This window comes from Lutjanus erythropterus, chromosome 19, assembly GCF_056507025.1.
Source record: "Lutjanus erythropterus isolate fLutEry1 chromosome 19, fLutEry1.hap2, whole genome shotgun sequence".
Lineage (NCBI taxonomy): Eukaryota > Metazoa > Chordata > Actinopteri > Lutjaniformes > Lutjanidae > Lutjanus > Lutjanus erythropterus.
Genome location: NC_139335.1, coordinates 21,504,012 through 21,516,108, shown reverse-complemented (window position 1 = coordinate 21,516,108; position 12,097 = coordinate 21,504,012). Strand labels below are relative to the sequence as shown.

General features: G+C 42.4%; 2 protein-coding genes across 2 annotated transcripts; both read right to left on the bottom strand.

Annotated features, from left to right (window-relative positions):
* Positions 1 to 111: 111 nt before the first annotated feature.
* LOC146309771 (uncharacterized) lies at positions 112 to 7,604 on the bottom strand. Its single transcript, XM_084744195.1, has 7 exons — positions 7,341 to 7,604; positions 5,980 to 6,125; positions 4,862 to 5,046; positions 2,369 to 4,466; positions 2,035 to 2,152; positions 1,281 to 1,352; positions 112 to 144 (listed from the first exon to the last, which is right to left on the bottom strand). The coding sequence occupies exons 1-7, from the start codon at positions 7,602 to 7,604 to the stop codon at positions 112 to 114; spliced, it is 2,916 nt and encodes a 971-aa protein (XP_084600321.1).
* A 1,331-nt stretch (positions 7,605 to 8,935) lies between these two features.
* nol12 (nucleolar protein 12) lies at positions 8,936 to 11,470 on the bottom strand. Its single transcript, XM_084743936.1, has 6 exons — positions 11,280 to 11,470; positions 10,626 to 10,731; positions 10,499 to 10,547; positions 10,257 to 10,402; positions 9,975 to 10,078; positions 8,936 to 9,411 (listed from the first exon to the last, which is right to left on the bottom strand). Exons 1-6 carry the CDS (start codon positions 11,387 to 11,389, stop codon positions 9,228 to 9,230), a joined length of 699 nt encoding a protein of 232 aa, XP_084600062.1. The 5' UTR covers positions 11,390 to 11,470; the 3' UTR covers positions 8,936 to 9,227.
* Positions 11,471 to 12,097: the final 627 nt, after the last annotated feature.

Here is a 12,097-nt window from a genome sequence, read left to right as displayed (position 1 = left end):
GGATGCAGCAGGGACCCCGGCTACATGGGGGGGCGACTGTAGCTCCAGTTATTGCACAAACTACAAGTTAGCATAAACAGGAAGCAAACGAAAAATGTTCAGTAAGAGGTCTCACTCCCTCCTTCTCCTCAGGACCGAACATCTCTGAAATTTCGGGGTACATGACATGGAAAAGTTTGGTGACTTACATCTTTGCAAACAGAATAAATGTACTTGTTATGTTTTCCTGACTGAAAATTATTTGGCCTTTCAAACACACTGTAGATGCCCACTGTGTGAAAATAGATACTGTAAGTGGGATAAAAAGTTATTATAGATCATTATAATCCCAAAATTATGATTTAGAATATCAGAATAATGAAAAACCATCTCAAAACAATGACTTAGTATCTCAAAATAAAGTCAATTATCTAAAAAATAATGATATAGTATCTCAAAGTAATAAGAAACATTTTCAAAGTAGTGACTTAGTATCTCAAAACAATGAGAAGCTTTCTCAAAAATAATAGTTTAGTTTAAACTTTCTTAAAATAAGATAATTACCTGTTATCTAAAACAATGACTTAGAATCTCAAAATAAACTTAGAATATTTACTTAATGTCTCAAATAATGTGTAACTTAGTATCTTAGTCATTTTTCCAAGATACTAACTCATTCTTCTGAGATGCTCGGTCCGTCTTTTGAGATACTAACTCATTATTTCCAGAAAGTTTCTCATTATAATGACTTACAGGATCTGTCTTTTCATCACACTGGTGGAAACGGGCTTCCATAGTAAACAGGCCCCACCCCTCAAAAAATCCTCTCTTGGTAGCTATTGGTTTCAGTTCAGGAATTTCAACACATGCCCCAGCAGACCACAATTGACAAAGCTCAGTCAGTCTTATGAAATGCCTGTAGGGTGTAGGTGAAGTCTATGGACGAACAACAACCAGCAGCCGTTAAAAGAGAATTCAAAAAGAGTTAGAGATACTGCGGATATGCCAGCAGGTTAGGGTGCCAAGTACATAAAAGCTTTACAATTATAGACAGGATCTGTGTGATCAATGGAAATGCTGCCAGCATGTCTAGTAAATATGTAACAGAATGATGCAATAAACCTGTATTGACCCATGTGTGCTACACAGGTTTATTATGTTCACTACAAATATTAGTGATAACGGAAAATCTGACTGTGACTTCACCCTCAGTATGGCACAATGAGAGAGAGGTTTCCTCATACATATACATATAATAAGACTACACACCATTAGTGTAAACAAAACAAGCTGTCACATACCTGCATTTGTTCAGATCTGTGGTGATTACCTTTCCAAGAACTGCCCTCGTCCACCGTGGGACTGCCAGACCTCTGGAAAGGAACAGCCGCAGAGTTATTAAAGATAGTCAATGTCCGACTCGGCAAACATAGAAACCTCTGGAGTTTCACATCCACAGACTTTTTCAGATCGGGTGTACAGTATGGGGAAGATGTGGTTAAGCATTAACATATTATGCAGGTGAAACCACAGAGCACAAGCTGTAATTCCACTGCAATGGATCATATTGTGCAGCGAGGGAATGCAATGCACATACCAGTGTTGGGTTTTAATGCTCAATTGCCAGCCCCCTCTATACTGTTGCCACTCTCTCTGCTCTCTAAAAAGTGTAGTTGACATGTAAATAACTACACACCAAGACTGAGTATGTATATTTGAATATAATATTCAGGATTGGGTCAGATTACTTTAAAATGTAGTAAGTTACTGAACACAAATTACATGGCTTTTTTGTAATTAATAACACTGTCTGTAGGATTTTAAAAAATCTGAATACCTTTAGATTACCTCAGAATCAACCACTGAAAAAAATTGCAGCTTATATTAAAAAACTGAACAAAGCTACAAAAAAAATCACAAATATGAATTTTCTCTTTAAACATCTAAAACATTTTCAGTGTAAATAAAAAGTATTTTTGCAGACGGTTAATTTCTGTGGAGTACTTTACTTTTTTCATCCTTTAATAAAACTTTCCCGCTCCCCTGCCAGCCTACCTGCAGTGAGGTGGAGGAGTGAGCTCGAGATAGATACCCACTGCCACCATAGTGCCAGTCTCTCTCAGGTTCCCCTGTATCTTCCCACTCTCTGGAGGGATGCTTGCTCAGGGAGTGGCTGAAACAGCAGAACAGGTTGATGATTTGGTCAAAATTTATCCAATCTGACGGTGTGGAAGAAGCAAAGCCGTCTAGATTTACCAGTAAAGATTTTGTGATTAACTAAAGGAAAACCCATACAACTGGCTTATTTAACAAAGTGAAGTTAACTAATGTTTTAAATATTTTCCCAACACTGCTTCTTTCACTCTTTGTGGTGTAATACAAGTCTGACCTGGCTGGTTTAAAGAGTTCCTGTCTTCGAGAGGGCTGCTGGTTCTGAGGCCGCCCCATGTGGCCGGGCCCTTCTCTCTGATGGATCATTTTGACCTTCGGCACATCGGCCATCATGGCATACTCCTCCCTGTTCCGCCCTGTGGACCCCGTCGACGGCTGGCCCGACTCTGAGGACTCCATGGAGCTTTGAGAGGAGGTGTGCCTCCTCATTTGAATCTGAGGTGAAGGAGAGGGACTCCGTGCACGGTGGGATGACCTCTTGTCGTTAGGAGAGCGGCAGCGATCCTCATGGCCATATCTAACAACCTCAGATCTACTGGGGCTCCTGGGTGTTTCCAAGGTGACAGAAGCTGTTCTGCTGCCATTTGTGGTCTGTCTAGAGGGTGACGCAGCACGAGACAGCGAGGAGCTGCGGTGGGAATGTGCAGATTCCCGCCAGGAGAATGCTGAGCGATTGGAGTCAGATTTTGAGTCATGGTAAGTGTTTTTTCTCTGAAAGGAATGGCTTGAATCTCCATTAGTGGCATTTCTGAGGATTGAGTACCCTGGCGGGTCGTTGTTGCCTTTTCTGGAGGGAGAGGAGTTGCGGCTGTTGTGATTCTTACTGTTAAGGGAGCTGCTAGTTTCTGTTTTCCGTAGTGAGTGCTGATCAGGCACATCATGGCTTCTCCTTGAAGGCAATGAATTGTGGCTGGTACGACTTCTGACAGAACTGTTTAATTCAGGCTTGCTAAGCAGAGACGGAGCTTCATAGCTTCTCCTTGCAGGAGAGGAGTTACGACTTTCACGACTGCGGCCATGTAATGAACCACTGGTGTCTGTTTTCCTAAGTTGATACTGAGTTGGGGTTTCATAGCCTCTCCTTCCAGGGGAGGAACTACGGCTGTCACGACCTCGACTGCCCCCAACAGGGCTTGACTCAGTCTTACGCAGTACAGACTGACTTGTGTCATAACCTCGTCTGGGTGGAGACGTGGTCTGGCTTTCATGTTCATCATTCAGTCCATTCCTTGCTGTTGGATTACGTAGCAGAGCCTGGCTTTCAATATCATAGCCTTCCCTTATGGGGGAGCCACATCGTCCATGGTGACTCCGTCCACTTAAAGACAGAATTGATTCAGATTTTTGAAAGAGGGATTGGCTAGACGAGCTGTAATTTTTCCTTGGTGGCGAGGGACTGTGACTGTCACGCAGGCTGGTAGAAGTCCTCCTAGACGGAGATGAAGTACGACTGTCGCGCCCACGTCCATTAGATAGACTGCTGGTGGTTTCAGTTTTGCGGAGAGACACATGGCCTGAGAGACTGTTGTCCCTCCTTGAAGGAGATGAGCTTCTGCTCATGACCTCACGACCTCGGCCACTCACAGACCCACTTACTTCTGTTTTTCTTAAGGCACTCCTAAAATCAGACACAGTGCTGGACTGAGATTTGAGTGAACTAGAAAATGATTTAAAGTTTCTTGGCAGAGTTCCTGACTCAACACGTCGCCCAGGTGTGCCTTGCAAGGAGTTTCTGGATCCTGGCTCCACCCCTTGACTCCACCCTCCACCATCAAAGTTCTGCCTGCCGAGGGACGTAGTGGACTCGCTGCGTCTGAACGGCAAGTTTCCACGTGAAGGAGAGGGAGAGCGAGATTGCAGAGCAGAGCCTTGCCTTGAGGAATCAAAACGTCCTGACTGTTGATAGGAGGAGACGTGAGAAGAAGGGTTTCCCCGGCCATATGAACTGCTGAAACCTTTCCGACCAGTTGAGGCCAGCGACTCCGCTATCTTAAAAGGAGTAGGACTCGGAGAGCGGGGGCCGACTTGTGCCTCAACCTCAACAGCAATATCATAGGGGTCAGGAGGAGGGATTTCCACTGGCAGTTCCTCATCTAGAGCCTCAGGTATCTGCCTTTCAGAGGCCACACCAAGATTAGGGTTTCTGAAGGGGACGGTGTCTTTGGGCTCTACGTTTCTGCTGCTGAAGATGGGATGACCTCTCTCGAAATGTCGGAAAGGAGCAGACGGGCTGTTGTCGCGGAGTAAACGGGCACCCGTTGCCCTCCCCAGGGAGAAGTAGCCACTTTCACGCCTCTCTCGGTCTTCTTTTAATCCTGGACGAAAAGAGTAACCAAAATAAGACACATCAAAGTTCAACATCTGAGCAACTAGCAGAGGTTTCTTGACACAAATGGAGCTATATTGTATTACTGATAATTGCTCTGGGACACCTCAGCTGCTGACATCAAACAGTATTGCCAAGTAAAGAACACCTTTGGCTGTAACTGGATATGGATTGGTCAAGTGCTGTAAGTCATAGGTTTACTGAAGGCTCAGTCTAACGCTGCACAGAACTCATACTTGTGTTCAAATAAGAGACTAAGTGATCCACTTTCTTCTTCTCCTCAATGTGCTTCTACCAAGTCGTGCATCTTTTCTAACTTCTTCTCCTGTCTTCCAAGAAATTCATGAAACAACTGACAAATTTAATAGGTCAGCCTTCACGTACCTGATCGACTGCTGAAGCCGTCTCTGCTCCGAGCTTCGTCCATCCAGGCCCGAGGGTTGGGTCGATGGGGTGGAGGGTCGAGCCGGGTCATGTCGAGTTTGGCTGAATGGCGACGGATTGGGAGGTACTCGTCCTCTGCGCTGACGGAGCCGCTGAACTCTTGGTAGTCACTCTGGTCTCGACAGCTGCATGGAAGAGGAGATGGGAGAAGAATGACGAGAGCAGAGATGGAAAGGTGAGAGATGGGGGTGTGGAGGAGGGTAAGAGAGGAGGGGAGAAAAGTAAGAGGCAAAAGATGGAAGAGAGAGCAATTAGATCAGTATAATCAGAGTGCAGTGTTTTTTTTTTTCATTTGCCTATTTGGGCAAGTAGATCAGAAATCTACTTGCTTTAAATCAAATTTTTCTTGCCTCCATGCAAATTGTTTAATTTATTAGCAGTTATCAAATAAGACAAAGATTAAAGTTAATTCTCATGTTTAATTAATTTCTATAAAATGTCCCTCATGATCCAAGGTGATGTCTTCAAATGTCTTGTTTTGTCAGTCCACAACCAACATTCAGTTTAATGTGATATAAAACATAGAAAAGCAGGAAATCTCCACATGAAAGGCTGAAAATAACATTTTCTGCCATTTTTGCGTGATTAATGATTAATTGATTAATGAAATCATTTAACTCTCTTACGCCTTGCCAAGGTACACAACTGAGTTGCTAGATTTACTAGCCCAACATGGCATTTTACTTGCCCTGGGCAAATGGGCAATCCTTATTGTGGATCCCTGAGTGAGGAACTATGCAACTGCATCAGACAACATAATGTTTGAAGTCTTGTCAGTGTTTTTAAATGATTATTATTTATTGATTAGTCTGCAAATTGTCAAAAACAGTAAAAAATTCTCATCATAATTTCCTAGAGCCCAAAATGATGATGTTAAATTTCTTCTTTTGTTTAACAGTCCAACACCCAAAGACTTTTCATAAACTAATCTTTGCAGATTATACAGTACTGTGATGACAATATAGCTCACAAAAACACTAAAATTATACCCTCTAGTCTACAGATCTACTTTCTAGCTCTCCCAAATGACTTTTTATGATCACCCAGTATACGCCTACCTGTCAGTGCTGTCGTCGTCGTCTCCGTCACAGATATAAAGCTCACAGTCGGGGCTCAGGATGCACAAAGAGCTCTCCTGATAACCCAGATGGCCTCCATTGACATCACAGTAGCTGCTCACCACCGACAAACCATCAGAATCCTCCTGATAGGACGACAAGGTAAGACACGGGCCAATCACATTGTCACAGTAAACTCCATAGAGGAAGATGCACTGATGACTGTATCTTCACACCAAGGCAATGCTTACCAAAATGTCAGCATGGAATCTCTAACAAATAACAGCTTTTTTTTTTAGCGTTTAGGTTCACTGAAAATACACAGTGACTTAACATCAGAACAAGAGATTACATCCATAAAAATCCTAGCTCTGGCTGTCTGGCTCCATGTCCTCGAGTAGAGGGTTTGATGAATAGTGTCTGTCCCCCGTGTCATCCCTTACACACACACGTACACACACACACACACATGTTCAGTCTGCTGTTCGATTAGGGTTACACCTCTGTAACTCGACCTGGCTTGTGGCTTTTCCTCATTAATATTTCATCACTTTTTTTCTCGCCATAAACCCTTCTCTTGTCTCAAAAAGAATCTAAACCTGTCTGTAAACGTCAGAAATCAACACTGAACCCTACAGTTTCCAGAGGACTGCAGGTAAGACATTGCAAAGTATAGGGGTACAATTAAATGTATGCTATTCACTGAAATAAATCACTGTCACAAGACAGCTGTGGCTATGTCAGGGGAGGATAGTACGAGCAGAAAAATATAGAGTTGTCAGAGTTTTAATACTGTACAGAGTCATTCCCATCCTTCCTGTACGTTACACCTCTGTCTACTATTACAAGTGATTCCCAAGAGGGTAAGTGATCCAGCTTCGTTAATTTATAATAGCAGCCACTGCTTCCACCCTGCTCCTCTCTAACTTACCTCTCATTCTCCGTCTCTGACCTTTTCTTAATTTAGCCACAAAGAAGAAACTCTTAAACTCATGATCCCATGAACTGTGTGGAATTAGAAGGAAGTTTGTGATTTCCTTACCCACAGAAACACTGACCCTTGGGTCAAGTGAGAAGCTCTTTTGAGAGAGAAAAGACCTTCTCTTCTCATATGATGAGACTTTGTGCATCATTTCTGATCTGCAAGATTCAGCCTCCTTCTGTTTCCCTTGCATTCACATCTAACCTGTTGCTGACTTCACCTGTGACCTCTAATGTGCTCACCTTCCCACTTTGCCTTGAGGTCTACTTAATCCCATCACTCAGCACATATTCTACTCCTGTTCCCATCTCTACCCTGTTACCAAGCTGCTCTGTTCATCTCCCTCCCTCTTCCTGTTCGGCCCTCTCTTCTTTCTTACCTTGCTGCTGGTGTCTCTTTCCTCAGCCTGTGATGGGATTGGTGTTAAAAACACTCCTTTGCCTGATCCGATCCCAGCGTCAGCACCGGTTTTAGCCCAGATTCCAGCCTCTGCTGCTGTGGATTTCTGCTGTGGTGCTGCCTCAGTGCTCTCCCCTGTGCCAGCGTGCAGGTGCCTCTGGCGCAGGCAGTCGTGGCAGCGGGAGGGGTCAAAAATGTTGGGCTGGAACTTGGGGCAGATGGGCTCATCGCCGGAGAGGGGCATGGTGAGTCTGGAGGGGGCACCTGCACGATCATTGCATCCCGCTGAGAAAACTGGGAAAGAAAACAGCAGGGCAAGGAGCAGCGGCACAATGAAATACAAACCAAACAGTGCACAAACAACCCTTCTGCTGAATAGGAATGGAAGACTTCCATTACAATTTTGTTGTTGCACTAATAAAATAAAGTATAGCTGTTTTATTATTATGATAAATATTCTCCAGAACTTGTAGGGCCTCTTTCATACATATGAGAGAATAAAAGAGAATTAAAAAGTCCTATTTTCATTTGAGGCTAGCTGTGACACTGCAGTACTTTAGACAGGTGTAAGCACAGAGCAGTGGCTCAGAGTGAATACGTAGGGGGATCTTTTATTTCATGGTTCGTGCAAGATCTGAAGCGGAACTGTTAAAGTAGGTGATAACTAATCACACTAGAGGACAGTGAAACACAATCCAGTCAGAGCACCGTTAAAGCTCCCCTCAGAGGAGCATTACCACCAACCACAAAGCACATGCACTGTCATCTATAACAACTTTTACAAGCATCACAGCTCCTGCTAGTAATGACTGAACCCATTAAGACAGCAAAAAGTAGAAGTAATGAAAACTGTGGAAAATATTATGTGATGGCTTTGATATAAAAATGATAAAAGAATTGATGAGCATTACCTGACAAGAGAGGCTCCGGCTGTCAGCTCCACTGAATATGTCATCACGAGTCTGAGGATAAACTGCCCACCAGACCCCCATCAGGCACATGCCTCCTCTTCCCCATGCTCTCTATCCTCCCGAGCTGCCAAGCTCTCAAATCAATCCGATTGGCTGTTCTGACAATGAGTGAAACTGAAGCATCTGTGACGGCCATGGTGGCTCTCAGCTGACACAGCGAGAGACCCTGAGGCACACACAGACCTAGAGCCAACATGGAGCCAGTGGCCTGCCGCTTCCTCTATTGAGCGGTTGTATTAAATATCATGGGCTTTAGAAAGCGAAATGAAACGCTCATGCTAGTGACAGCTGGCGCATGCTGGCTCAGGTTAACGTAAATAAATAAACACTGGCAAGGTGGGGGTTTAACATACATTACAACCATTGGCTGTGTGGTATAAGGTTCTGTAGGAGGCACAGTGGCCGGTTCTCCTTTAGATCTCACACACACAGTCACACAGGTAACACTGAGCTATGAGGAAACCCAGAGCTGAGGGTTGATTTCCTGATGTTCTAAAGAGGATGTTGACAACAGCGTCAGGTTTCCTATTAAACAATGGCAAGAAAAAAGTTCCACACAGAGCACACTGACAGTATATGAGATGTGACTGCATCACCAGGTCACTTATTAGTAAGATTTATCTTTTATTTCATGAAAATTAAGGTAAATACAGTACAGTTTGTATATGTTTAAAAAACAACACTACAAAAGCAGTTCGGCTTTCAAAGATGTACAAATATGAGCATCTATATCAGCTTGAGTTCATTTGACAAACTTCTCAGCATGTACACGTCCTGCTGAAACACAGGAGCACAAATACGCCAAAGCACAAGTTGTTCACCTGCGGGACTCTGACACAAGTCATCAAGTCTCTTCACAGCTTGAACTGTCTATTACATTTTATCGACACAGTCTTTCAGTCCTGATGATGTCCCCTTCTCCCAGTGTTCCGTCGCCTCTGCCACTTGCCGGTCTTCCCGCCTCTGTTTTTACCCTCCCTCTTGTCTGTCGGACGGCCTCGTCCTCCTCGGCCTTCCTGCTTCCCTTTCCTCTTCCGCTTGCATGTGTAAGTGTTGAGTGACGCAGTTAGTGAGCGGATCCTGTAGCAGCAGGAGGGAGGGGGAGAAAAAAGCTGAACTAAGAGGGGCTGAAGGATGACAGACAGGCAAACCGAAGGAATATCCAAAGACAGCTGTTAGGTCTAAGGTTAGTTGGCCACCATGCACGGGGTGAATGCTCTGCTAACTGAGCTACTAGGCCACCGTTTCAGTCAGTTTTCAAGCAAAAATGTCAAACATTTTCTGGTTACTGCTTATGCTGCTTAAATCAAAGGCCATTATGATAGTAAATGAAGAGTCTTTGTATCTTTGATAGTTTGTTGGACAAGATCCTCTGGGATCTTGACAATTTTTCACAACTTGCTGACATTTTATAGACTAAAAATCTAAATATGAAAATAATCAACAGATTAATCACAATGAAAATAATCATTAATTGCAGCCCCGGTTATTTCACCGCTGTACTTTCGGGGTGTATATTACATTTAGCACGATTTCATCAAAGAACTTTCAGACAAAAAGCCAAAAGTATTCAATTTATGGCAAGAAAAACTGTCCATCTTGTTACTGCTCATACACAGAGACCTGCATGATGAACTGCTTACTTTTTGTTCATGATTGGATTCCCGGCTTTTTTTGGCATTTGTATTTTCTCCTCCTGTTTTTCTTCCCCCTTCTCTTCATCCTCGTCCTTGTCCTCTGCATTAACCTTGAAAGCAAAGATTCTCAGTCTTAATGGAGTTTTATTGCCATCAGTATCATTCTTCCTCAATAACTGAAGTATCATTTACTATAAGAGCAACCATAGGGAACCACAGCAGCAATAAAACCAACGTAATTTAGCCTGGTCAAGATGAAGATGATGAATTAAGGCTGAAATATTTTACTTGATTTGTTGAGGGTCCAAACAGGTGAGCCCCTGAGAGGTCAAGATCACTGATGGTTGTCACAGTGACGGTGTGGTTGGGGTGATCGAACTGCACGGACTGTGTTGTGCTGGTAATGGCGTCTTCCAGATCATCTTCAGCGGCCTCTGTGAGATGGGATGACGTGAGGGAAAAAAAATAAGCACACATTCTCAAGTGATACAAATCAGTAAAATGGAATCAGGCTTTTGCTTTTAACTCACCCAGAGCTTCTTCTCTCTCCCTCAGCATCTTTATGTATTCCTTATGCCTCTGAAAGCAGACAGCAACACTTAACACCAGTACATCCTTTCCTTATTTGTTTACTGTGTTCTTTAATGACTCACTTACTTCTTCTCTGACTCTGATCTGTTCCTCCTTGATTTTCTTCTTAATTTCTGCCACTGCTGCTTTCCTCCTTTCCACCTTTCTTTTATGGAAACCAGTTAAATATTCCCTGGCAGGGCAGAAGAGGGAGACAAGTCGCCCTTTTCAGTCATTTTTCAGTTTATATGTTGAAAACTTTTATTAAAGATTAAATTAACATCCAGATCTGTAAAGGTTTTGATGTTTGTTTAATTGTAAGTTACACAAATGAAAGCGAATCCATTAAACAGTATTTCTAAGTGGTAAAATACGATCGTTTAAAGCAACACCACAACGTTTGAGTGATTAATATTTTACACCGTCAGAATGTGAATAACCTCACTGAAGTTTCTTTGGTTTCAGCATGTGGAGTTTAGGGAAATCGATTAATTTACATAGTGTTAATTCAGGCGATAACTTAAAATATCTGCATTTGTATGGTTTGGATTTACTCTCCCACAAAACAACATACACATAATAGCCTACAACCTGCACATAACACATATGGTACAAAACGTTATAACAATTTAATATAATGAACACACTTGGTATAAAGTAATGCAATGCAAGTAATGCTAGGGCTAAGACGCTAGCTAACATCTGCCGTGTGTTAACAGGGTTATTAGTTGATGAACTTACTGTCTGTCTTTATCGTCAAACATTACGATGCACTTGTTTTCCCGTTTTTTCGACCCTGGCTTGAATTTAGCCTTTTTAGACACACCGTTGTGCTTATTTGTATTATTCATCTTGCGCACGTGAGTTCACTGTATACAACTTCCGGATTCTCTTGTTGAAGAGTACGTCATTTAATTTTGCCCGACCAGAAACACGTGGACGACCGCCTGAAACGTTCCGCACAACTTAAACAATTAAGACAACAAATTGATCCTTTTAGTTCAAGCAGATGGTCAGATTTCACAGTAATTTTAATTACATCCAGGGTTATTATAGTTTAGAATTGATTTTTTTTTTTTTGGTTCAACCATCTCCGTTTAGTTTTTATTGGTTCGAGTTTGTTGTTTTAGTCTCATTTTAATTAGTCTTCAGAGTTACTTTTATGCGTTCTTTTTTTTATTATGTATTTGTCAAGGGCAAAATTTAAGAAGCTAAGAACAAGTATTACAACACAAACACTTGTGAAGGCAATTTACTTACAGTCATAACAAACGTATGTACCTCATGCTTGTTTTATTGATAGATTTCATCATCATCAAATCAAATTGACTAAAAGACCAAAAAGTAATTTCCTGTGTGATATATGTACATATATTTTCTCAGTTTTATTTTATAGTTTACTTTAGTTAACTGTGATAATCTTGATCACACCTCACCTAAACTAAAGTGCTATTGTTGCTGCTATCTTACCAGAAAATCCCCATATTGTCTTGAACTGCATCATGTATTGACAGAATGATGTATTTGGCACTTAATCTTATTGAGATTCTAATAACCAG

What these genes read in the sequence shown, in the direction of transcription:
- nol12 (XM_084743936.1), bottom strand. Translation starts at nt 11,389, where the DNA reads ATGAATAATACAAATAAGCACAACGGTGTGTCTAAAAAGGCTAAATTC. An exon ending in AGATCAGAGTCAGAGAAGAA is followed by an intron (nt 10,548 to 10,625) that starts GTAAGTGAGTCA and finishes GTCTGCTTTCAG; the next exon opens with AGGCATAAGGAATACATAAA. An exon ending in AATCCAATCATGAACAAAAA is followed by an intron (nt 9,412 to 9,974) that starts GTAAGCAGTTCA and finishes CTGCTGCTACAG; the next exon opens with GATCCGCTCACTAACTGCGT.
- LOC146309771 (XM_084744195.1), bottom strand. Translation starts at nt 7,604, where the DNA reads ATGCCCCTCTCCGGCGATGAGCCCATCTGCCCCAAGTTCCAGCCCAAC. An exon ending in AAAGAGACACCAGCAGCAAG is followed by an intron (nt 6,126 to 7,340) that starts GTAAGAAAGAAG and finishes TCGTCCTATCAG; the next exon opens with GAGGATTCTGATGGTTTGTC. An exon ending in CGGCTTCAGCAGTCGATCAG is followed by an intron (nt 4,467 to 4,861) that starts GTACGTGAAGGC and finishes CTTTTCGTCCAG; the next exon opens with GATTAAAAGAAGACCGAGAG.